Raw genomic sequence first — 26,621 nt, 5'->3', positions numbered from 1 at the left:
AAGCTCACGGCCTCAGGGTTGTGGAGAAACAGAGGCTGCTTTCTGCGCACGCAGTAGTGAAGAACTCAAGACCCAGAGCCCAGTAGGAGCCACACCCTTCTCCAGCTCTATCGCAGCCAGCCCTCTGGTCCAGATGGGGGAGCAGTGAGTGCACCCCATGGCATGCGCTGTAAGGGGCAGGCCATGCCAGTGCTTTCCCCAGCTAAGGCCCTGCAAAGGGAAGCAGCAGGGGACACAGGGCTTGTCCATCTCATTGCGCTGCTGGAAGAGGGGAGGACAAGCCAGGCAGGGGAAGGACGCCCAAGCCAAAGGACAGCCCTGGTGGGCTGGTAAGAGGAACAATGAGAGCGAGGTTGGCAACAAAGAACTAAACCCTTCCCCGGCCATAGAAGGGCCTGGCTGGGTTTGGTTTCAGGCCAAGGGGAAGGCGGGTCCCTCTGCGAGTACGAATTGCTCTGCAGCCTGACAAACGCAGGAGAGCTGCTTTGGGGCATCAAGGAAGATGACCCTCCTTTATTTCCTGTCCACGGGCCGGAGGTGCTGCACTCCCAGCCCCTGAGCACCCAGTGGGATGCATCGCACCCAGCCAGCTAACTGGGGGTGCAGGCAGTCACATCTCCAGCAGGCTGACATTCAGAAAGGCTGGGCCATGGGAGCTCACAGGACAGACAGGGACATGAGCCACAACACTGCACCCAACACAGGTCCCAGCTGGGAAGAGAGATGCAGCCCACACCCACTTTGAGAAGGAACATTCAGCACCTGCTGGTCCCCAGGGGCCACTTTTACTCAACGTTCTCTGGGGTTGGGTTAGAAACCGCTTGTGAGTGGGTAAGTTTATTTCCAAACATTCACTGCGTCAACACAGCTAGATCTTCCCAGCCAAGCACAGGGAAGGGGGGTGAAAAGGCCAGAGAAGTGAGGCAGACGCAGAAGTTGTAGGTGACAGAGCTGGCTACGCCACGGCCATGTCACACAAAGGAAGGGCTGTGGCCTGGTTGGAATTTTATGGGAATTTTTTTGTTTTTTTATTATTTTTGTGGTTTTTATACAGGCTAGCATTGTACCCTTTGCTAAAGCTGCTGATTCTGCCACATAAACTAGAACAGAAATTTCTCAGAAATTAAGTCAGTTCCCCTCCTGGTTAATTCACTGTCTGCCTCCCAAACGACACCGGTTTGTAATTTATTGTGTTTGCAACAGACACCCCTGTACAAAGTCTAACGTGCAGTTACACTGTTCTGACTGAGGAATGAAGAAGCCGAGAGTTCACTGAACGCTGGAATTTCCCTGCACAACATGGCCTGGTCTGGAGTTTGGTCCGCAGAGGGCAGCAGGTTAACCATAGAGATCGTCGTCATTGTCTTCACTGTACACGTTCCCCCCGCTGCCACTGCCTGGGCCTTGGCTTGGGCCAGCGCCACCCTGGTTACCGGACGGGAATCTGCACAGAGCATTTCGGGAAGGGAGAGCAGAGAAACACCAGTCAAGCTCCACCCAAAAGCCGCCGCCTTCCCCGCCACACCAGTCCCCTGGCTCAGAGACAAACGGAGGAAATTGTGCTCTCCGCTTACACTGCTGATAAGTTTGGTTGTTTTTGTTTTTTTTTTAAACGCAGGCAGAAACTGAGACCTACAGCTCCGGCATTCCAAGAAAGTCCCACAGCGCTTTACAAAGCGCCTGCCACCCAAGTGCAGCCCACCCTGGGGTGGGCCCAGCTGCTGTTTAACAGCACGTGGCTTTGACAGGAATTGACCGACCGGCACTGCTGGGGGAACGGAGAGTTGGGGAGACAGAACACAGTTCCCCAAACACTAGGACACAGCTGAAGCTGCTCATCATTAGCGACCCGCTAGCCCCTGCCCCCCAAGTTACCTGAAGCTGCCGAAGCCGCGGCTTTGCTGTAGAGTCTGTGCAAACATCTCGTATTTCCTGATGTCGTTGTCACTGACAGAGCGGCGAGCAAAGCGCATGGCCTCCTCAAAGTGATCCCTGCGGATCTCCGGAACCGGGTCGTCCTCCTCCACTTCCTGCAACGGAGCAGAGACAGAACCACAGCTCACCCTGCACCCAAGCTCCCACTGAAAACAGCACTTTGTCCCCAGCCAAGCACCCAAGAGCTCTGCTTTGGGTAATGCTCTGATACAGCCAGCGGGAGCAACTGGAAAGGGGAAACTGCAGCAGAGAAGTGACCTCACCCTAGGGAAGGGTCCCCTTGGCAGTGGGAAAGCCTGGCCCTCCCCCACATCAGCCCAGCATTTGGGCTGCCAAGAGCCAAGAACCCACCTGCTGCGAAGGGCACCTCACGTGACCACGTTCAGTGCCCTGCTCCGTGGCTGGGGAATGCCCACCTCTCTGGGGTGCCTGGGGATACCTGTGCCAACAGCCTGGAGACAGCCACATCCCATCTCTCTCTAGCGGCACTGAGACGCAGCCTCACTCACCATGGCAGAAGGGTTGGTCTGCCTCTCGCGCTCTCGCCTGATCTCGTTCTCAATGGACTCGCGAATGGCCAGTTTGCAGGCACGCTGGCAGATCTCGGTCAGGTCAGCTCCTGAAAAGCCGTTGGTCATCTTCGCCAGGAACTCCAGGTCCACATCCTGTGGGAGGATCAGGACGGCCCATTCTTTACATGTTACACTGCCAGCTAATACCAAGGTGTCATGTGCCCTCGAGGCAACAGGCTGCCCTCCTAGAATTGGCCAGTAGCGGGAAGACCCTACAGCTCAGCTTTGAGCAAAGGCAGGCCCGCCCTCCCACATGTGCCCAACCAGAACCTGGGCAGGCAGCTCCAGGTGCCTTAGTACAGCTCTCCCCACCAGGAAAGGCAGCTGGATGCAGCATGGCTCCAGGGGTCAGACGTCAGTGCTGGGGATCGCCTGAAGCAACATTAGGCTGCAGCCAGCAAAGCCCCGAAGCCACTGGCTCACGGTGTGACAGCATCAGAACTGCAAAGCCACAGGGGAGCGTGGGGAGCGTGGAAGCCCAGCTCAGCGCCAGAGTGCTAGGGAAATGCCGCCCTTGGGTAAGGAAGGGCACGGGTCATGCGACTGCCCAGGGTCTCATTTGCAAAGAGTGCAGCAGTGATACCCCAGAGGGCACGGAGATAAACACGGCACAAGAACCTTATTTTAAGCCCCCCAAGCTGCTCAGAGCAATGCACCATTTCAGTTATCACCCGCCAGCCAGCCGTAGCCCACAGGGAAGATATGCTCTGTATTAGGGAACCCCAGCACTGGCCCAGCGTGGGCCCTTCGCTCCTGGACAGGGCTGCTCTGTTTGGTTTGCCTCCTTGAGGCAGGCCCTGCGGCCCCGTTGCCCACAGCCTGAGCTCAGTAAATGGGCTCCGTCAATTAACCTTTGTGGCTCTCGCTTGATTTCCCTGTCCCGTTTCGTGTTCACAACGGAAAACCGAACCAACCTGAGCTCGTCCCCTTCCCAGAACGCAATGAATCAGGCTTTAGAGGTGTTGGGGGGTAGCCCCGTGAAGGGTGGCTGTATTTTAGGGAGCTGCCCCTTACACCCAAGGAGTCACTGGCATGCAGACTCCAAACTCCCCCAGCAGCAGGGACGGGAGCTCATGCGCTAACAGCAGCGGTGGCCTCTCTGCCGTTCCCCTTGCTCCTTTGGGGTCCATTTTCACCAGACCCCAGGAACACCACAGCCTTGGTCAAAGAGCTCAGGCCTTGCCTTGGCAACGGGGGACTTCCTCAGGTTGGCCTTGAGGATGGCGATTCGTGACTTCTCATCAGGCAGGGGGATATAGATGAGCTGATCCAGGCGGCCAGGGCGCAGGATGGCCGGGTCGATGATGTCTGGCCTGTTGGTAGCACCGATGATGAAGACATTCTTCTTGGTGGACATGCCATCCATCTCTGTCAGAATCTGATTAATGACACGGTCCGCGGCGCCCCCACCATCACCGATGTTCCCACCTCGAGCCTTTGCAATGGAGTCCAGCTCATCAAAGAAGAGCACGCAGGGTGCTGCTTGGCGGGCCTGCACAAGGCAAACACACACAGTTCCTTTGTGCACTTAACAGCAAGTGCCAGGATCACACTAGAATTCTCCTGAAGCATCTCCTGGCCTTTGGCAGACAAATAAAAGCCCTCTCTCATCATACACCGAGAGGTGCTGGAATGCTGCTGGACCTCAGGGCAGCTTAGCCAAGCGGCTCTCTGGCTGTCCCAGATTTACATCACAAACACTTACGCTCAATAGACGGAGGTGTTTCCCCAAGAACTGGGAGCAACGTTAACCAGCAGAACGTTGGAAACTCCCAGGCCTAGAGAAAAGCTGGGAAGTATTCTGGCTGGACTGGCACTCTTCCTACATGAGATTTCACTCCCCTTGCAACTCCCCATTCCCACAGCAGGCAACATGCTTCGAAAGCAGACTCCCAAGACGAGCATGCAGCTCGGGCAGAGGCTCACATTTCCACTGAGGAACGAGACACTCATGAAGGTGGGTGGCCTCCCTAAGCTGGGTGTATTGCTGGACAAGACCGAGGACCTTGAAAACAAGAGCCTACCAGACAAACCAGCCTTCAGCAGGTTTCTAGAAGGCTGAGAGTAGCTAATGGGACGTCCCATGTAACAGAGTTCTATGGGGGTGGGGGATTACCTTTGAACAACCCTGCTTCCCTTCTATTCTGGTCCTTACCCTGCACCCATCGCCAGGATATCTGAGCATCTATCGTCCAACAGGCTCAGGGAGTAGCAGGAGCAAGTCTATTTCATCTATGTGACTCGCATTATTGGGAAGGGTCATTAGTTTTCTAACGTTAGAAACATGGGGTGTGCTCACGACACGAGGAGGCAACACCTGACCATGTGACAAAATCAAGATAGCACTGGGGCCAGCTCAGCACAGGTGATGCTCTGGGGAGATGGGACAGAACATTAAAACCCTTAATAGGAAACAAAGCTACTTACCTTGTCAAAGATCTCACGCACGTTGGCTTCTGACTCCCCAAACCACATGGTGAGAAGCTCTGGCCCCTTGATGGAAATGAAGTTGGCCTGGCATTCATTGGCAATGGCTTTAGCCAGCAGTGTCTTACCACAGCCAGGTGGCCCATAAAACAGGACCCCTTTGGATGGAGTCATGCCGAATTTGAGGAATTTGTCTGGGTGCTCCACAGGATACTAGAGAAGGGAGAAATCTAGCATCAGCCCTCAGTGAATGAGCCAGACCAACGGATCACACCTTGACCCTGCCAGCTGAGAGGCTAAAGCTCCAAAACTTGAAGGGTTCGGACTGCTAGATTCTAACACAGTTTTCAAGACAATGTTTAACGCCATTCATCAACAGTCCTGGGGCCCGAAGAGCCTCTTTATCCCCAGGCCAGGCACTGCCTGGTTAGCAGCAGGGCCAGCTTCCTGCCAGTGTGCTTCATCTCTGCCCTGCAGGGACTGCGCTAGAGGGGAGAGATGGAAGCTCAGTCTCTGTGGCCCATTCAGCCAGGGTCTCTCTCCTGAGACAGTGATGTCCACCAGAAACTGGACAGTCCCACCAGTTCACCAGGGCTAGGGGATAGCTTTTGGTTAACACTAACTTGGGATGGCTTAAAACTAGAGAACACGACAGGATAAGAGTCTCCAATTTATATTTCATAAAAGGGCAGTGATGGGTCTTCAGCATCTGCCCTGCAGACAGTGATCTGCAGCCAAAGATAGGGGCATGACAAGACCGCCCTGATCCTGGCATCTCAGGGCTAATAGAGCAGAGCATTTCCAGCATCTCTTCGTAGGAAAAGCTTCACAATAGTAGAAAGCCCTTGATCAAACACGTCACACGCCCTGACAGCGCAGAGCCAGCACTTGCTTTTGGCATTTAGTTTCTTGGATACGAAGGTCTTAGCTACACTGAGACCTCAGCAATTTTCCCCACTCTTGATCTCCATCTACATGACACAAGAGCACAAGAATGCCCACCCACAATAGCATTTCCACCACTGCTAACCCCAACACAAGATCTGCCAAGAAAGCTCAGTGTAGACGCAACTTAGAACAAGACAGAAAAGCGTCTGTCCCCAAAGTATGTGCACAGCCCTCCCCTCCCCCCGTGCACACCACACTGTTAAAACTGACAGGAAGCAGCATGAAGTTTACAGTCAAGTGTGAGGAAATCCGAATCCACGTGAAAATATTTGGGAAGAGGTGGCCTGTGAGATTAAGGTTGATCAGAAACCCTTTTTAGGTAAACCCTCTCCATTTGCAGCCCACACTGGCATCTCTCAGTAGATTTTTTTAATTAAGCAATTTAGCTGACAGCCAGGAATTGCTCACACCAGCCCTCACCTGCACAAGCTCCTGGAGTTCTCTCTTGACATCTTCTAGACCACCAATATCTTCCCAGGTAACCTGCGGCACCTCCACCACGGTCTCCCGCAGAGCTGAGGGGTTGCTCTGGCTCAGAGCCCACTAGCACCAGGAGAGAAAGGGTAACACATGAATTACATGCTACGTTCACTTGTTCTAAGACAGTAATGACCAGAGAGAGACTTGTGCCAGCAGCAAACTGAGCATTTCTGCATTACCCTGAAGTCATCCATGGTCACGGCCAGTGAATTCATCACTTCAGCATCAATGGTTTCATCCTCCAGGTCTATGAGATCCATCTTCTTCCTGATGGCCTGAAGAGCAGCTTCGGAGCAAAGGGCAGCCAAGTCAGCACCAACATGGCCATGGGTCTCATTGGCCACCTGAAAGCAATGCATCAGCCGTGACTTGCCGGGACATGCGCAAACACGTCACACTGGCAGAATTTGGGCCCCACTTTTCTGCCCAAGAGTACAGCCAGCAAGACATGCAGTAACCCTCTGGGGGACAGGAACCTTGGTGCTTTGCTGTAAGTTCAGGAGGCGCACACAGCACCCCAGCCAGCAGGCAGGGAGAAGCTACGTTTCATATGGGATTGGAGCTAGGACTAATTCAGAAAGGGGGCAAAATGACAGCCCTGGAGATAGGTGTCCTCTATCCACAGGACCGACACTGCAAGCGCACTGCACCACTTCTCGTGCCCACTGCCAAACACTCAGATAACTCAGTCTGTGGTCCGTTCAATCCTTGGCTTCTCATAAGACGGCCAACTCGGGGAGTCTGAAGATATGGTAGCACAACACTCCTCCAACTGGCCTAAGAGCAATTTATGCATACTGGGGAACAAAATCCCAACTCTACATAGAAAATAATGGGGTCTAAATTAGCTGTTACCACTTGAGAGATCTTGGAGTCATTGTGGATAGTTCTCTGAAAACATCCACTCAGTGTGCAGCAGCCATCAGAATGTTAGGAACCATTAGAAAAAGGTCAGATAATAAGACAAAAATATCATAACGTCACAATATAAATCAATGGTGTGTGACTAAGGGGGGATACCAGAGAGATCAGTAAAATCATGACTGGTGTGGAGAAGGTAGATAAGGAAGTGTTATTTACTCCTTCACATAACACAAGAACTAGGGGTCACCTAATGAAATCAAAAGGCAGTAGGTTTAAAACAATCACAAGGAAATAATTCTTCACACAATGCGCAGTCAACCTGGGGAACTCATTGCTAGGGGATGTTGGGAAGGCTAGAAGTATAAGTGAGTTCAAAGAAGAATCAGATAAGTTCCTGGATGATAGGTCCTTCAATGACTATTAGACAAGATGGTCAAGGATGCACCCCATGCTCTTGGTGTCCCGAAGCCCAGGTGCTGGGACTGGACGGCAGGGGATGGATCACTCAGTAATTGCTCTGTTCTGTTCATTCCCTCTGAAGCACCTGGCACCAGCCATAGTTGGAAACAGGACACCAGGCTAGATGGACCATTGGTCTGACCCAATGCGGACCGTTCATACATTCTTATGCAGCCACGCCACTTTCACATGGCAGTGACTTTTGGTCACAAGCTGGCTGAGTAGAATTAAGGCCAAAGGTTCCCTGCTTATCCAGTTTCCTGCCTTATCAATCGCATAGATAAATTACATCACCATAACAGCAACAATTCATCCATTACGTAACTCCTTAATGAGAACACCGGTGTGCTGGTACAACCAAGGCTTTCCCAGAAAGCATGCTACCAACCTGCTCCAGATCAACATCGTCAGCCAGTTTCATATTCTTTGTGTGGATCTGTAGAATCTCCAGGCGGCCGGTGGCATCAGGGATACCGATATCTACCTCTCTGTCGAAGCGACCTGAGGAGCACAAAACACACACTTTGCCGAATTCTCTGGAAGTAGGTAAGCTCTGATTACAGCATTCCCCTGCCTGTGGTCCCACTGAAAAGCAAAATGAGGACTGTACATGTGTTCCAGGAGGTCCCAGTACTTTGAACTACAGTGATGGATGCTTTAAAAAACCCAAGAGAGATCTGAGAGTGAGGGAGAGATTCAGCCCGTCAGGGCAAGTGAGAGCACTGATTTGATTAGAAGTCAGGATTGCCAAATGTTGAGGAGCATTGATTGGTTCAGTCATTCTTCTAGAGTGATTTACGCTTTTGTGAAGGTAAGTCTCCCCCTCCCCAGCACTGCTCTGTTTCTGAAAGAAGCAGCACCACAGATACGTGGATTCCAAGGCCAGGAGGGACCAATGCAATCATCTAGTTTGACCCCCTGTAGGACACAGGCCAGAGACCTGCCCCACAGTAATTCCTAGAACTTTTAGAAAAACATTCCATCTTGAATTTAAAATGGTCAGTGATGGAGACTTCACCACAACCCTGGGTAAGTTGTTCCGATGGTTAATTACTCTCACCCTTATTTCCAGTCTGAATTTGTCTAGCTTCAACTTCCACCCACTGGATCACGTTAGACCTTTCCCTGCTAGACTGAAGAGCCCTTTATTAAATATTTGTTCCCCATTAGATACTTCTAGATTGTAATCAAATCACCCCATAACCTTCTCTTTATTAAGCTCAACAGACTGGACTCTGCGTCTGTCACTATAAGGCAGGTTTTCTAAGCCTTTAATCGTTCTAGTGGCTCTTCTCTGAACCCTCTGCAAGTTACCAACATCCTTCTTGAACTGTGGGCACCAGGATAGGACACAGGATTCTGGCAGCAGTCGCACCAGTGCCATATACAGTGGGAAAATTGCCTCTCTGCTCCTACTCCAGACTCCCCAGTGGATACATCCCAGGATCCCATTTGCTCTTTTGGCCAGAGTCACACTGGGAGCTCATGTTCAGCTGATTATTCACCATCACCCCCAAATCTTTTTCAGAGTCCCTGCTTCTGAGGACAGAAGTCACCCATCCCATAAATTTGGCTTACATTCTTTGTTTCCGGCTGTATACATTTTGCTGCATTAACACATTGTTTACCAGCAGGACTCCTTTTCCATTTCTACCCATGCGTGCACAGCACAGCCGTAGGGACTACTGCAATATTCAGAGGCAGGTTTAAATCTCTCTCATAACCTTCTGCAACGCCTATCGCTGTAGTATCTAAGCTATGTATGAAGGGTGTTCCAGTGCCTAGCACGAAGGAGCCCCGGCCCCTGACGGCCGCCACTGCAATAAAAATTAATAGCCACATGCAAAAATGTAAACATGCCACAACTGCACAGTATCACCAAACGGGTGCACTCAGACAGCTAGTTGTGCGTTTAACTGGCCGTTTGCCCATGCAAGTCCCACTAGTCTGCAGCTGCAGCCTGGCAGAAACTGCTCATGCAAACTGGACACTCGCTCTTGGCACACAGTTCTCAAAGTTCACTGGACAGGTCTCAACACCTAAATTTAAGGTACGAGAATTTGGAGCTTACTACAAGTTAAGGGATGAACCTGTCTGAAGTGACCAGCTACTAGAGATGGTCTTTAAAGCACCCTCAAGGTTTCCAGTGGAATTTTGTTTAATAGTAAATGGCTACTTCAGACAGAGGCTTGCCTTAGCTATCATTACAGCATTTTGCAATTTCTGCTGTTGATAACCCTGCAGCACGAAGTGTGATACCAAATGCTGGAAGCCAGGAATGAGTTTCCCATGAGCTCTGAAGAGATGAGTCAGCAAGTTGTTAATCAGACCTACAAAGTTATTGGGCACATGCTAATGTCTAATCAATCATGTCACAGCCCTAACCGGGGAACACTCCAGTACCACCTGTAACAAAGCACTGGATGCACCAGCAAAACTCAGTTACCGAATCGCCTGAGTGCAGGGTCAATGCTGTTAGGTCTGTTGGTAGCTGCCATAACAATCACATGTGCTCTCTGTTTCAGGCCATCCATAAGAGTCAGCAGCTGCGACACTATGCGACGTTCCACCTCTCCATGGGTCTACAGAGAGACGAAACAGCAGATTAGCAAGAGACCCAACAGAAGCAGGTCGGCAACACTGCCTGACGTTAGTGAAATCCTCAAGCTCGAAGGAAACCTGCTGTTCTGTGCCAGCCCCAGTCTTCGGATTCTTCCCAACTCAGATCAAAACCCAAGCACTCGGCTAGCGTGATGCATCTACACTGCTTCTGCACTACACTCAAGTCCTGGTGCTAACAGGCTGTGGGAACGCAGGAGTGGGACTCCTTGTTTACCTTCTCTCTCTTCGGAGCAATGGCATCCAGCTCATCGATGAAGATGATGGCAGGCGCATTTTTTTCAGCTTCCTCAAAAGCTTTCCTCAGATTGCTCTCAGACTCACCAGCCAACTTGCTCATGATCTCAGGACCTGGAAAACAGCAGCAAGATGACAGGGTTTGGGGAAACAAGTAACCAACAGGACCTGTGACTGAGCGGCTCATTGCTAAGAGCAAAAGTTACATTTCTACCTGCAAAGGAACGTGCATTTCGAAAGAGAACTGGGAACGGCCAGGGCCAGAATCCACAGCAGCAGCAAAGCTGCGCTCTAACACCAGCCCGGAGAGTCTCCAAACCAGCTACCTACATCCAGTTAGAACGACCGAGCCACCTTCGGCCTTCCCTTCTGCTCAGCCTCTCCCTTTCCTGAGGACTCATCAGGTCACTGCACATTGCGGGCATCAATTCGGACTTGAAAGAGCCGCGACCAAATTACACAGTAAAGAATTCAGAGAGAGCCATATACTACAGTTGCCTTTTGTTTGTGGGGTTTGCAGTACACGGGTAATACAAGTCAGCTTTCCAGACTAGCTCCTCTGCGGACGGTCTGAAGAGACTTCAGTACGGACAGACCTTTTGTAAGCATGTGAATTCCAGAAGGAAGAAAAGTACCCCCCTGAGGAGGGCAGGGAGGGGATAAGAGATCTCCTACAACAGGCAATGACAAGTGTTACTGACTCACTCTATTAAAGTTCTTTTTGACTGCACCCACCATTGTGGCAATGGAACCCCGGGACTGAACGTTCTTTACAGGATCTGAGGGGAACTGACAGCCGTGACTAGAGCCAGTACTCATGTAGGCTTCCCCTGTGCAGCTCTGTGGATGCACCCAGATCCTGCCCTAGAGCACCCTCTGTTACTGCAGTTTGGGTACTCCCATTCAAAGACAAAGTCATTACCTACTATGTAGTTACTCTGCGATGCAATGGGAGCTCAAGCCTCTAGAGGAAGAGCTAGCGCATTACCCACAATGTCCTCCAGTCCCTGCAAACTAGGGTCACTCTAAAGATGCTGAGCTTGCCAACTCCAGACACTGGTCACTCTTATACTGCGTGGTCCATTTGGCTGCTTTCACCCTCCCAGGTCAAAGTCTGATGCAATCTGACCAAAATCGAAAGAAAAAGCAGTTTCTAAGCACATATCCCCAGTCCCCGAAACACTAAGTATGACGTGCGGCACAAGGCTGAGCAAACAGAAAAACATTATAGTAACCTGGCCATTGCTGGCTATATCCTATACGCCCCAGGTCATTCTGACCCAGCCCTTTGGCAATCCCATGAAGGGGTTAATAAGGAGTTTTGATCCTGTTGTTAGATTATGAGTCTCACATACTACCCTTGGGAAAGCTCCTTCCAGCTGGTATGAAGTGAAGCAAGAACAGCTCTCCTCCTCCACTTGTAGGGAGCTCCCCATGCCAAGAATGACCATAGAGGGCTCTCCACTACAGACCAGCCAGGTAGCATTACCCCTTCACGAATGAAACATGCTGGCATAGGCTGAAACTCTTCGCTGATGTATTTTCTAACCAGATGTGTCAACCCACAACCTCCACACTCCCCCTCAGCAGACGAAAGAATCTAGGTCCTAGATCTGAACACATCTTTACAACTCTTCTGGTCTATGAGGAGACTATAGTTTACTCCACGCTGACACTAGAGAGGTTTTCACAAGGATAGGCTGCAAAAGGCCCAGAGGCATGCTTGAAACTGGTCAGGAAAGACTTAAAAAGAAGGTGGCTCCACTCAGCTGAGGGTAGTTTACAAACAGCATTGATGCCTTCTGTCCCCATGAGCTGGATGCACATTTCAAATGAGTGCTTAAAAGGGATTTGGGGCACAAGGAATTCATGCAACTTACCATTGATCAGAAAGAAGAAAGCTCCAGTTTCGTTAGCCACTGCACGTGCAATCAGGGTCTTGCCGGTACCAGGTGGGCCGTACAGCAGGATTCCACGGGGAGGCTGGGGACAAGGAATCATAGAATATCAGGGTTGGAAGGGACCCCAGAAGGTCATCTAGTCCAACCCCCTGCTCGAAGCAGGACCAATCCCCAATTAAATCATCCCAGCCAGGGCTTTGTCAAGCCTGACCTTAAAAACCTCTAAGGAAGGAGATTCTACCACCTCCCTAGGTAACGCATTCCAGTGTTTCACCACCCTCTTAGTGAAAAAGTTTTTCCTAATATCCAATCTAAACCTCCCCCACTGCAACTTGAGACCATTACTCCTCGTTCTGTCATCTGCTACCATTGAGAACAGCCTAGAGCCATCCTCTTTGGAACCCCCTTTCAGGTAGTTGAAAGCAGCTATCAAATCCCCCCTCATTCTTCTCTTCTGCAGGCTAAACAATCCCAGTTCCCTCAACCTCTCCTCATAACTCATGTGTTCCAGTCCCCTAATCATTTTTGTTGCCCTTCGCTGGACTCTCTCCAATTTATCCACATCCTTCTTGAAGTGTGGGGCCCAAAACTGGACACAGTACTCCTGATGAGGCCTCACCAATGTCGAATAGAGGGGAACGATCACGTCCCTCGATCTGCTCGCTATGCCCCTACTTATACATCCCAAAATGCCATTGGCCTTCTTGGCAACAAGGGCACACTGCTGACTCAAAGGAGCAGGGCCTTTGTTTGCACATTAATTTTAAATGACAATGTAGGGTCCTAATGAACCTGAAGAGAATCTGAACAGCGCATTCACTCCAAAGCTCTGGTGCAAGTTCAGGCAGCAACGATCAGTCTTATCAACGCTGCTAACGTCTTTCTGCAGTACACGGAAACTAGAACTATCCAACTGGTGGCAGGGCTGTTCCAAAGCGAGGCTCTGCTCTTCACATCACTGTCTCTCCAGACAAGCACTGTGCAATAGACCATGGCTTCTAGCTTTTCACTCCGCACCCACCAGAGTGGTAGCCTGAACACCTAGGCTAGCAGTGGGACTCCTGAGGTCACCAAGAAAGGTCACAGGTTACTTCCCCCGGGCACCAAGCACACTCCCAACTTCTTGCTGGACCAAGAAGGAAGGTCCCAGCAGAGCTTCAAGCACTGAGCTAGGCTGATCATTCATGTGGCACTTGCAGAGATTAGCAGGCTGACCCTTACCTTCACACCTATGGCCTTGAAAAGTGCAGGGTGTCTGAGCGGAAGCTCCACCATCTCCTTGATCTGGGCCAGCTGCTTCCGGCAGCCTCCAATGTCATCATAGCCCACTTCATTCAGGGACTCTTCCTCATCCTGCCAGCAGGGAAAGTCATTAGTGCACAAGGGAAACAAGAGACTTAGTTTAACACTCTCCTCAGTCAAGCAGGACCTGGGAGCCCTTAGGCACTGGAGAAAGCAGTGGGGATCTCAACAGGACTTTTCTTTTCCTCCAACTGGATTACAGAAGAGCACAGGCCACTGGCCGTAGCACAAAACTGGGAACCAGTCCTAATGGATTTGCCTGTGGCCTTGGGCCAGTCACAGCGTCTCAGCATTAATCTCCTCAGCTGTAAAATTGTGAGGTGCTGAGAGGGGCAATGTTTGTAACTCCCTTCAGAGAGCGAAAAGGGTATGTCACTGCTAAGCAGTATTCATCTCAAGGTATAATCATGGCGTGACCACAAACCTAGCTTCTTGAGTAACCTACCTAACTGTGCAGTGGAGACCGTTGACTGACAGCCCGTGATGTGGCTACACAGGAGCTCCAGCAAATTTAAAAGTGAAATTTGAATGGTTTCAAAATACCTCCCACCACCTAGCAGCTGTTAAGGGAGCAGGGATGCTGCCAGGGTCTCTCTTCCCTTTCAATGTCCTTCCCAGAATTAGATCCACATGCCAGTACTTTGCCTCCTACCACATACAATACATTTCAGGCTTGTGAGGGAGTTGGTTCGCACCAAGCAACAGACTATGATGCTAGCCCCAAAGACTATTCTAGCTCTTATGCCATGTCCATCACTGTGGGATCCAAATGCCTTGGCATCATCGCACCTGATGCGTCACAACACTAAGAGCATATCACCAACTAGCAAAACTGAACTCTTTACAGTAAGTTCCTACATGACATCAAGGACCATTTATGGGACTGTTTCCACTCTTGGCACAGTTCAGAGCTGAGTGGCTCTGGCACAAGCTAAAGGCCTGGTTGAAGATCCACAGTTTACTGGCTGAGTGAAGTGACACCTAACGCTCAACTCAATGGCATGTCTCTGTCTGCCACTTGAAGAACATGTCCAATTTCAGGAACGGTCTACGCACCAGTGGGAAGAACCTTACTGCTTGTGGTGACAGTCAGAAAAGCAGCAGCAAATGGGTACTGTCAAGGGGAAGCTGATATGAAACTGATAAAACAAAGCAAAGTAGCTTAAACAAGTTAATCAAATGTAGGCTTAGTGGCAGTTTCTTGTAAAAAAGCTCTAAGTTCAGGGATGAAGGCTGTATTCCTGCCCCTCCCACCATCTGGGTCTGCATAAGTACCAAAGCATGCAACCCTCTAGTATTGCTAACCTGGCGATGAAATTAGGCAGGGAAGCCCAACGTCAGGGATTAGCTATAGTTTAAGGAATTAGGCAGATGCATTTCAGTCAAGCCATTCAAAGCACCTCGGCTAACAGGCAGTTACACCACATGGGAGGCTCTTATTTTAGGACTGACTCACACACAGTATGGAAGGTAAAGATACCAAACTCTGCAGAAAGTTCAAAGCCAGTTCTAGCTAATGCGGTCAGTGTAACATTCAAACCCCACAGTGTTAGTGGCAGCATTCCAGGTCTTGTGGCTATTCAGAGATCTGTACTCAGCCGCAGTTATTTACAGTAATGTGAATGGTTTCCAGCAGATAGCTAGGTGAGTGGCTGCAGACACTGTCAGCTGTATGGGCTCACACTCTAGATTCTCCAACATGAGACTTCAAAGGCACCTGTGCCTAATGAAAGGTAGGGACCATATGCCTAGTACCTTCAGTGTTTCCTACCCTAAATGCAGAATGGCCAACCCGAGACACCGTATAGTGGCCTGATTTGCAGGAAGTGCTCTCCAAAAATCAGCCCCTTCTAGGTATCCCAAATTGGGCACCCAAAAAACAAAAAAACAAACGAATGAACAAACAAAAACAACCAGACACTTTTCGAAGTCTTTTCTAATGTCCACATCCACTCCTTTTCCTGACAGGAAAAGAGTTGAGTTTGGTCAGCCACATCATATACATTATCTGCTACAGACCATAGGAACTGCAGGAACAGACCACAAGATAGGTGAGGTAACATCTTTGATTGGACCAACCTCTGTTGGTAAATGAGACAAGCTTTCGAGCTTACACAAAGATCTTCTTCAGGTCTGGGAAAGGGACTCAAGCCTGGTCTATGCTAGGAAGTTAAGTCGGAATATCTGCGTTGCTCAGGGGTGTGAAAAATCCACAACCGTGAGCGACACAATTAAACCGACCTAACCCCTGGTGTAGACAGTGTTAGGTCGACAGGACAATTCTCTTGTCAACCTAGCTACTGCCTCTCGGGGAGATGGATTACCTACACTGACATGAGAACCCCTCCCGTTGGCATAGGCGGCGTCTGCACTGAAGTGTGCAGCATTTTAAGTGTAGACAAGCCCAAAGAGTGTCATAGCTAAATATAAGGTGGAACAAATCGTTTAGTACAAGTAATTGACACATGCTATAAGAGACCATTCAAGATGAAGTGGTCTGTTAACACCTCTGCAGTCATAGGACAAAACAAGAGGGTTAGTGGATTACAGATTGTTGTCTTAAGTCATAAATCCGGTCTCTTTTTTAAATCCGTGATCTGTAGTGTCTAGCAAAGTTATGAATTTAAGCTTCCAGAACAGAGACCATTGTATGACAATGGTTAATATTAGATGCTCCAAAGGGAAGTGTGAAATCTGCACAGCAAGCACACAGAGACACCCCAGAAATAGATTCCCTTCTGCAAGAAGGGTACTGTGGGAGAAACCAGGTGCTGGGGCTCAGCTTACCTCTCGTTTGATGGGCTCCCCTTCACAGTGGATCACTGTATCTGGAGCCACTATACAATAAGGGCTTGGGTCTGTCTCCACCACTTTGAACTCCACAGCACGCATCCCTCCACGCACAAGGAAGATGTCACCTGGAAAAACCATCACATTTCAATGACCTGCAGTTACCAGAGCATGTACAATGTCAGAGTCCTCATGCTACCAGAGAGGCCCAATGGGACAGACTGCATGTACTTGGTAATAAAAAGAGGTGCTCGTAGCTGCCATTTACCAATGCTGTCCGTGTTTATTCCAAACACGGCATTTACTGTAACTGTCAGCGTGTCAAACCGCCTCTCGTGTGGTTAACGTTTCCAAAACTTTGATCAGGAATAATGTCAACAGCTGTGAGGAGAGAAGAGTTCTCCACTCAGAAGATAGTGAAATAACCTGCACAGGTAAGACCTGGACTATAGAGTTGCCAATGCCTTCCTGGGGGAGGCTTCACCAACACCACGTAAGTCAGGGTGCAAACAGCATCATGCTTGCTCTCAAAGTGAGTGACTACAGATCCCCAGTACAGGCCGCCTGGCCTTCCCACAGGTGGCACAGGAACTGCAGATCTGAGAGGAAGGGAGTGCTATACTGGGAATCAGACCCAGAAAGGAAATCGGCCAAACTGACCAGCTAGTAGTGGGATGAGAGAAAGCCCAACGCCAAAACTACAATGCAGTGGCCAGAAGAAACCAATTCAATGAGCCCCATCCTCAATGCACAGTAACTAAGCCCTGGTCTACACTAGGACTTTAGGTCGAATTTAGCAGCATTAAATCGATGTAAACCTGCACCCGTCCACACGATGAAGCCCTTTATTTCGACTTAAAGGGCTCTTAAAATCGATTTCCTTACTCCACCCCTGACAAGTGGATTAGCGCTTAAATCGGCCTTGCTGCCTCGAATTTGGGGTACTGTGGACACAATTCGACGGTATTGGCCTCTGGGAGCTATCCCAGAGTGCTCCATTGTGACCGCTCTGGACAGCACTCTCAACTCAGATGCACGATTGTTTGCCGTTGCTCTGACGCAGGGAGGGGCGACTGAGGACACGGCTTACAGGGTTGGCTTCAGGGAGCTAAAATCAACAAAGGGGGTGGCTTTACATCAAGGAGTATTTCAGGCAGGACTTCACGGAGGGTTCCAATAAGAAATGGTGCATCTAAGTTATTGTTCTTATTGGAACAAGGAGGTTAGCCTGGCCTCTGATTGATACATGGCTAGATTTACCTCGCTGCACCTTCTCTGTGAGTGACTGCAGTGTGACCTAGAGGAATGAGTCCCCTAGACAGGGGAGGGGGGGGAAGCAAATGAGTACAAAACAAGTCTGGTCTATTTCTTGTTTTGATCCACTCCATCTATCTTTTACATCTTTGGCTGGCAGCAGACGGTGCAGAAGGACTGCATGCCATCCACATCTCATGGCTGCTCGGCAGAAGATGGTACAGTACGACTGCTAGCAATCCATATCGCCTGCCTGCTCACCATAAGACAGTTCAATAGAACTGACTGCAGGACTAAAGAGAATGACCTGGTCAAGTCACTCCAAATTTAGTCCCTGCGCCCATGTCTGCCCAGGCGCTCCCAGCCGACGTGGCCAGGAGCACCTCGGACACGACGAGGATGGCTACCAGTCGTATTGCACCGCCTGCTGCCAGAAAGCAATGGGTTGCTGCTACTGTGTAGCAATGCCGTACTGCGTCTGCCAGCACCCAGGAGACATACGGTGCCGGTTACCTGAGCAGGCTGCATGCTTGCCGTGGTATGGCGTCTGCACAGGTAATTCAGGAAAAAAGGTGCAAAACGATTGTCTGCCCTTCCTTTTACGGAGGGAGGGAGGGAGGGAGGGAAGGGGGGCCTGACGATATGTACCCAGAACCACCCGCGACAATGTTTTAGCCCCATCAGGCATTGGGATCTCAACCCAGAATTTCAATGGGCAGCGGAGACTGCGGGAACTGTGGGATAGCTATCCACAGTGCAACGCTCCGGAAGTCGACTCTAGCCTCGGTACTGTGGAAGCACTCCACCGAGTTAATGCACTTAGAGCATTTTCTGTGGGGACACACACACTCGAATATATAAAACCGATTTCTAAAAAAACGACTTCTATAAATTCGACCTTATTCCGTAGTGTAGACATACCCTAAATTCCTTCATGCTGTCAGTTACACTTGCAGAGGAAGAGGGGAGGAAAAGAAGGTCATTCCAACCAATTCTCCCTTACTTTTTTTCCCTGTGTGCAAAACAAGTGACTGCCAGAATTCAAATTTCAAACCTGGGAGTGCAGCCTATCCACTCATCTCCTGTCTCTCCTCTCACTTTCCCTTCCTCTCCCCATCTTCACTCCGTGGGAGTTTGAGAGATAGTATGGTATCTAGACGGCCTTCCCCTCCCATCACCAAGCTGTCAGCACTGGCCTGGGGAGGGGGGACTCTTAGCCAGCAGCACCAGAAGTAGGCAGGGGAAGTGGGAAGTTCTGAATCCCAGAGCAGGACAATTCCCCATACAAAAGGCACTTAGCTCTGTGTAGTGCCTACCACAGGGGAGAAAACCTGACTGGCCAGATACCTTAGTTTGACATATTCCCTTCTCTGATCCCTTGGCTTGATTACAAGATGAGACGGGATCACTGTGATCATCTAGTGCAGCGGTTCTCTAACTTCATTGCACTACAACCCCCTGCTGACAACAAAAATTACTACATGACCCCAGCAGCCAGGACTGAAGCCTGAGCCTGCCCAATCCCGCTGCCCTGGGTGGAGGAGGGGAAAACCCCAAGTCCCACCACCCTGGACGGAGGGCAAAGCCCAAGGGCTTCAGACCCAGGCGGGGGACCTGTAACCTGATCCCAGCCACCTAGGGCTGAAGCCCTAGATGGGGGAAGGCTTCGGCTTTGGCCCTGGGGCACAGGAAGTCTAACGTCAGCCCTGGCGACCCCATTGGGGTCCCGACCTAGGTTGAGAACCGCTTATCTAGTCTGACCTCCTTTATAACATCAGCCCTAGGACTTCCCTAAATTAATTCATATTTGAGCTAAAGCAGAGCTTTTAGAAAAACATCCAATCTTGATTTAAAAATTGCTTGTGGTGGAGAATCCACCACAACCCTCGGTCAGTTGTTCCAATGGTTAATTACCCTCACTGTTAAACATGTGCATCTTATTTCTAGTCTGAATTTGTTTGGCTTCAACTTCCAGCCATTAGCTCTTGTTCTGCCTTTGTCTGCTAGATTGAAGAGCCATCTATTGTCAAGTTTCTGTTCCCCATGAAGAAACTTCCCTGTTATCCATCCCAGGGTCACATTAACCCTCTGGACCAGCGCTGCACCAGGAGTTGATGTTCAGATGATTATCCACCACGAACGCCAATTCTTTTGCACAACTACTTGCTTTCCAGGGTAGAGCCCCCCATGCTGCACGTCTGACCTGTGCTCTTTGGTCTTCGACGCACAACGTTAGATTTGGTCAGACTGAAGCACTTACTGTTTGCTAATGCCCAGCTTCCCAAGAGATTCAGATCTCGCTGTTTCACTGACTGGAGGTACGTCTACACTGCAAAAAACCCCCACAGCTGGAACATGCCAGCTGACTCAGGCACCCAGGGCTCGGACTGCCCGGCTGTTTCATTGCAGTACAGACTTTCGAGTTCGGACTGTAGCCCACCTCGCAGGGTCCTACAGTCCAACCCCAGAAGTTTGCACTGCAATTAAACCGTGCCTTAGTCTGAGCCAGCTGGCATGGGCCTGCTGCGAGTGTCTAATTGCAGTGTAGACATACCCGTAGTCACAAAGACACCAGTCAGACTCAAGCTACCCTAATGCCATGTACAGACCCAGGCAAGTTTCTGGAGCTCTTCTCCTTATGGTCTGTCTCATTACAAAGTGTGTCACAATCTTTCACCTTTCCCCCTGATTTTAGGGGTAGGTGTCATTACCTTTTCTGATTGGTCTATATGCTTCCAGGAAGTATGGTTTGAGGTAGACCTCAAACAGATTCCCTGTGATCCCTTCCACTGTGTCATCAATCGGTAACACATGTATGCGTTTGCCATACTTCACATCTGGGCAGGGCTGGATGCTGAAACACAAGCAGATTCCGGTAAGCTACAACTCATTTCATTCTTATACACAAAGCAAGGAAAGGCAGGCACAAAATACAGGGACTCCCAATGCCAGGATGAAAACCCCAGGGTGCATCCACCCTGCTCTGTGAGTATGTGAAGAGCTCCCCTGACACCCACCCTATGGCTTGTCCTTCACTCTGCTCATTTTCCTCTGTTCTTCTCCACCCTTCCCACTATGACTGCTGGAAAAGAGCAACTTCCCACTCTTGCTCCCAAACCTTGTTCTCTCAGAGCCTCCTTCCCAAGCAGCAGAGTGAAGTGGACAAGTATCTGTCCACCTCCCCAGTTCTTACCTAGTGCATTCTGGGCAGCTGGAAGACTCAACAGCTACTTTTCATTTTAACAAGCAGCTGCTGCTGGCAAGGCTGTAAAGGGGGCAGAGAAAATCCCTCTCTTCCTGACTGCAACACCAGAAAACTGAGCTCCAGCTCCTAATCACTTTGGCAAAAGCTACTGAGCAGTTGTGAAACTAAGATCTCACTAGAATCAGCAAGTGACAAGAGACGTGTCAATTTCACTTAGCAGAAGCTTGCACCTAGAGTGTGTCCTACTGTTCACCTGAGTGTTTTCAAGTCTTGCTTTGCACAGCGCCCTTTATATACCATGTCAGCTAATGTTTTATAGAGAAGGAATTAAGTTGAAGAGTAAAGGAAGAGACCAAGTGGCCCAGAGGCAGGAGGAATTCAGAGACTAAGAATGGAAGTGTGATAAAGACAGGAATCAGGATTTCAGCAGAGGCAAGGCCACAGTAAGAAATGCAACAGGAAATTTACAGCCAAAGGAGATAAGCAAGGACAAGTCTGAGGCCAAGGAGGATTCAGCGATTTCTGGCCTCTGGGACCAAGTGAAGTGATTGTGGGTTTGGAATGAAATCTCAAGAGGCGGCACCGGACAGAGACCTAGGTAGAGATAAATGGACGAAAGGAGAGATGATTAGCTGCTGAGAGACAGAGGATTTAGAAAAGATTATTTGAAATTTTAGGAGGTAAGAGATGAATGATTTAGGAGAGAAGATACTTGGTTATGAAGAACAGTCACGTCATAAGTAATTGTCATACGTAACTGTTACAGCTGTAAACATCAGCTATGTACTCTACTCAAGCCCATCTTTACTTTCAATCTAGTATCATAGCTTCACAGCCTGATCAGCTCAGATTTCACCTTTTCCCATGTGCTGTTCAAAGCTTGCCACTTTGGGGTACTCCATTAGAAAGCACCTCAGTCCTCTACAAAGATACCAAAAAATATATTTTGCAGAGTCCGAAGAATCTACTAGATCTCACTCCTGAAAATCCTGTGCAAGCAACAGGAGCCTCAGATGCCCACCCAACAACATTTGGGGAGTGCTGGATTAGGAGCCAACTCAGTTGCAGCAGCAGCTGACCCTCCACAACTTGTGCACACAAAAGGACATTGCTGTGATTTAGAGCCATTTACAGGTTTTCCCTCGGTTAAATAATCTAGTTCACCTCCCTCAAGTCAATGCAAGGCTGTTCCCTATGATGCATGTTAGAGTGCTAACTCACTCTGCTTTTTAGAAGTCTCAAGCAACAGGACTCCCACAACACGTTTGCATGAGTTGCTAACCCCTCAGATTAAAACGGAAAGGATCTTTATATTCTAACTGTTCATTGCTTATGCTATTTGATTGTTTCACTTTTCACTCCGCTTTGACTATGAAAACAGATTAGTCACTTTTACTTTTCCAAACAGTATCAACTTCTGCTTCTCATGCAAAAGTTCAATGACTAAGCTACAGACACTATGGGGAAACACAATACCCCTTTCCACTGAAATGGCCATTACCATTTCTACTAATAATCAGACTGTGAAAAGACATAAGCTTAAACTATGCAACAGTCAAACGGAACATTTCAGGAGAAGAGAGATCTGTGATGTGGGGTGGGATTTTCAAAGATAGCTAAGAGATTTAGTGATGGAACTTGTGTTCCTAAATCACCTGAGCTCTTTTGAAAACCCCTCTTGTAGTCCACAGAACATAGTTCCCCTGCACAGGTCTTAGGAATAGTCATATAGCTAGCAGTGCATTTTAGATTCCAGCTACAGGACATTATCTTTTAAGAGGCACTGCTTCTTAGAACTACCCTGAAAGGTAACTCAACACTTGCTACAATCCCAATCTCCATTACTGACTGAATTAGTTCAGAGCCAGCTAAACAAATCCAGGAAGATGCATCAAGCTAGCAAAGCAGACCCCACCTGATCACATCACCAAGGCGCACTCTCAGATTGTTACGAACAACCCTGTTCATGCGAATCTTCTCATCTGAGCAGGTATCATCTGACAGGACAATGCAGACTGCTTCTCTCCTCTTCTTTCCTTTTAGCAGAACTGTGTCTCCTCTGAACAGCTGCAATTCATCCATTTTTGCCTGTGAACAGTGACAGAATTAGACCATGCATTTGACAAGGCCAGAATGTAACTGTTTGGAAGACAGCAACAACCTGACCCCAAAGTGCTTCATCTTGGTAACAGTAGTGTTGAGTGAGCCATGAAGAGATATGGGATCCCACAACTGCCTATCCTGGAGCAAGGGCAAGGCCTCCTGCTCGAACACTAGCATCATTAGAGAACCATGATAATTGCTCAGAAGTCTTACAAGCAAGAGATCCATAAGAAACCATTTTCACCCATCACAGCCCATCTGCTGTTTCCTCATGGCTTTCTATATAATCTTTACATTCATATAGCATGTTCAACAATGGCCTACTACCGAGTTTCAGGGTGAAAGACACTGGAGGTTTGCATATTAACTACACTGTTCTTAACGTTACTTGAGACATACCTGGGACAGTGATACGACACTGTTGTCCTCATTGATGGCTTCATCGACAATTAACCGATTGGGCCTGTTCTTCTGCTTTAGAATTGCGGTAGATAAGTCGTCCGCTTTAGAACTGGAAAGAAACAGAACTGCTGAGTCTGGATAATACTGGTTTCAGAGTAACAGCCGTGTTAGTCTGTATTCGCAAAAAGAAAAGGAGTACTTGTCACACCTTAGAGACTAACCAATTTATTTGAGCATAAGCTTTCGTGAGCTACAGCTCACTTCATCGGATGCATACTGTGGAAACTGCAGAAGACATTATATACACAGAGACCATGAAACAATACCTCCTCCCACCCCACTCTCCTGCTGGTAATAGCTTATCTAAAGTGATTACTCTCCTTACAATGTGTATGATAATCAAGTTGGGCCAGCACAAATCCAGGTTTTCTCACCGTCCCCCCCCCCCCCCCCAAACTCACTCTCCTGCTGGTAATAGCCCATCCAAAGTGACCACTCTCTTTACAATGTGTATGAAAATCAATATGGGCCATTTCCAGCACAAATCCAGGTTTTCTCCCCCGCCCCACAAAAACACACACACACACAAACTCACTCTCCTGCTGGTAACAGCTTATCCAAAGTGACCACTCTCCCTACAATGATAATCAAGGTGGGCCATTTCCAGCACAAATCCAGGTTCTCTCACCCCCTCCCCCCAATCCCCCCTCCCCCCCACCCACAAACTCACTCTCCTGCTGGCAATAGCTCATCCAAACTGACCACTCTCCTTACAATGTGTATGATAATCAAGGTGGGCCATTTCCAGCATAAATCCAAGTTTAACCAGAATGTCGGGGAGGGGGTTAGGAAAAAACAAGGGGAAATAGGCTACCTTGCATAATGACTTAGCCACTCCCAATCTCTATTTAAGCTTAAATTAATAGTATCCAATTTGCAAATGAATTCCAATTCAGCAGTTTCTCGCTGGAGTCTGGATTTGAAGTTTTTTTGTTGTAAGATAGCGACCTTCATGTCTGTAATTGCGTGACCAGAGAGATTGAAGTGTTCTCCGACTGGTTTATGAATGTTATAATTCTTGACATCTGATTTGTGTCCATTTATTCTATTTAATACTGCTCCTCCCTTTGTGGGCAAACCCTGCTTTGGTCACCATTGTCCACACACATTAAAAACTTCCTTGGCTACCTTTTCTTTTACAAACTAAACCTGTCTGAAAGACAAAATACAATTATCTTGTTGAGTGAAACCGGTTCAGTTCTACATGGAGAGCAAAGTGAGAGGGCAGAATTATGTTCTGTAAGAAAGCGATTTTAGCTAATTTGGTAGCTTTGAACTAAAATAGCTATGAAGATATTTATGAAAAACAGGACCATCAAGATGTTCCTTCCTGGAATGTCTCTTGCCTAAAAACAAAGACACAGTATCAAGACAATCACCAGCACTCATATGCAAATTGTGGTCTTATCAATCCCACAGAAAGGGCCAGGAGGGTGGACTCTCTCTGATTACAAATCCCAGACTACACACAAGCAGCTACAGGACAATGTTACAGTTCCCCAATTCAAATGAGTTTAGCCTACTGAGGTCTGTCAGGTAAAACTAACAAACCTAATCACGTTGATGAATAGTTTTAAGCAGGGGTGGGCAAACTACAGCCTGCCAGCTGTTTTAAGATGGCCCCCTGAGCTCCTGCTGGGGAGTGGGGTCTGGGGCTTGCTATGCTCTGGCGCTCCAGCTGGGGCGCAGGGTCGGGGGCCGCTACATGTGGCTCCTGGAAGCAGTGGCATGGTACTCCTCCGGTTCCTACATGTCGGGGCAGCCAGGGGGCTCTGCTCTGCATGCAGCCCCTGCTCCAAGTGCTGCTCCCGCAGCTCCCATTGGCCAGGAACCACAGCCAATGGGAGCTGCAGGGGTGGTGCCTGCAGGCGGGGCAGTGTGCAGAGCTGCCTGGCCGCACCTCCGGCAAAGAAAGGATATGCCGCTACTTCCGGGAGCCACTTGAGGTAAGTGCCGCGTGGAGCCTGCCCCCCGAGCCACGCCCCAACTGCATATCCCAGCCCTGGTCCCCCTCCCACCCTCCAACCCCCTGAATCCCAGCCTGCATCACCCTCTTGCACCCCAAATTCCTCATCCCCACCCCAGAGCCCACACCCCAACCCCCTGCCCTGAGCCCCCTCCCGCCCTCCACTCCCCTCAGTCCCAGCCCAGAGCCCCCTCCTACACTCCTCATCCCCAGCCTGGAGCCCACACCTCACCCCACCCCATCATCCCTCTCCCCCGCCTGGAGCCCCCTCCCGCACACTGAACTCCTTATTTCTGGCCCCAACCCCCCACAACCAGAGCCCACCCCCCCAATTCTGTGAGCATTCATGGCCCACCATACAATTTCTATTCCCAGATGTGGCCCTTGGGCCAAAAAGTTTGCCCACCCCTAGTTTTAAGTGTCCATGAAAACAGTTTTGTTTGGATGTAAATATTTCCCTGCAGCATTCAAACACAGAACATTGCAGCTTTATGCTAATACACACCAAGAAATGAAACTGATCGTTTGGGCAATGAAAATAAACTGAGTAAACTGAAGAGCAAAAAATGCTGAGAAGGTACATTTTCAACATCTAACATACTAAGCAAAAGTTTTAGGTTGTTTTTTAAAGTAAGATTTTGGTTCAGTGATCATTTAAGAGCTTGCAGAAGTTGCAAGCTGTTCTGGAACACCATCAGCAGAGCATTTTAACGGCTCCCTTATTAACAGCTGACTGGCACAAGTGGACAGTTTAGACATACCATACGTGAGTGATAAATATTAAGAGCAGGTTGGTTTGGTTCCAACAAAAAGGCAACTCTTAGCTGTATCCTTAGTAATATGCCAGTGTTAACACAGGATGGGAGCAGAGGGGTTCCATTGGACAACACTGATGGTTGCACAATTAGGCTGTATGTAACTCCTTTGGGGGCAACAAACAACCGTTTTCAGAGAGCAAGCCTTGGGGAGGTGGTGAGCAGAGCAAGCAGGTGCAGTGTTCTTCATTAACATTCCTGGGGAATGCTGCCTATGGATGATCAGTTGTTTTGTTTTGCATGTTCACTGAATCTTTAAGAAAAATGTTACAGACATGCACA

The 26,621-nt window shown here is 49.2% G+C and overlaps 1 protein-coding gene across 1 annotated transcript in view; it reads right to left on the bottom strand.

Annotated features, from left to right (window-relative positions):
- Window positions 1-1,144: 1,144 nt before the first annotated feature.
- The window catches only part of VCP (valosin containing protein), a 32,808-nt gene continuing 7,331 nt past the window's right edge, over window positions 1,145-26,621 (bottom strand). Inside the window, exons 2-17 of the mRNA XM_084628674.1 lie at window positions 23,496-23,607; window positions 22,909-23,081; window positions 20,500-20,642; window positions 16,532-16,662; window positions 13,664-13,795; window positions 12,422-12,524; window positions 10,522-10,655; window positions 10,132-10,267; window positions 8,074-8,186; window positions 6,542-6,706; window positions 6,303-6,425; window positions 4,935-5,147; window positions 3,691-3,999; window positions 2,445-2,600; window positions 1,876-2,030; window positions 1,145-1,444 (exon numbers count right to left, since the gene is read on the bottom strand). Coding sequence (XP_084484800.1) covers window positions 1,339-1,444; window positions 1,876-2,030; window positions 2,445-2,600; window positions 3,691-3,999; window positions 4,935-5,147; window positions 6,303-6,425; window positions 6,542-6,706; window positions 8,074-8,186; window positions 10,132-10,267; window positions 10,522-10,655; window positions 12,422-12,524; window positions 13,664-13,795; window positions 16,532-16,662; window positions 20,500-20,642; window positions 22,909-23,081; window positions 23,496-23,607 — 2,404 coding nt within the window. The 3' untranslated portion in view covers window positions 1,145-1,338. The remainder of the gene's footprint in view (window positions 1,445-1,875; window positions 2,031-2,444; window positions 2,601-3,690; window positions 4,000-4,934; window positions 5,148-6,302; window positions 6,426-6,541; window positions 6,707-8,073; window positions 8,187-10,131; window positions 10,268-10,521; window positions 10,656-12,421; window positions 12,525-13,663; window positions 13,796-16,531; window positions 16,663-20,499; window positions 20,643-22,908; window positions 23,082-23,495; window positions 23,608-26,621) is intronic.

Source organism: Lepidochelys olivacea, assembly GCF_965140295.1.
Source record: "Lepidochelys olivacea isolate rLepOli2 genome assembly, chromosome: 5".
NCBI lineage: Eukaryota > Metazoa > Chordata > Testudines > Cheloniidae > Lepidochelys > Lepidochelys olivacea.
Note: the sequence above shows the minus strand (reverse complement) of the source record. Positions and strands in the feature narration are given on the sequence as shown.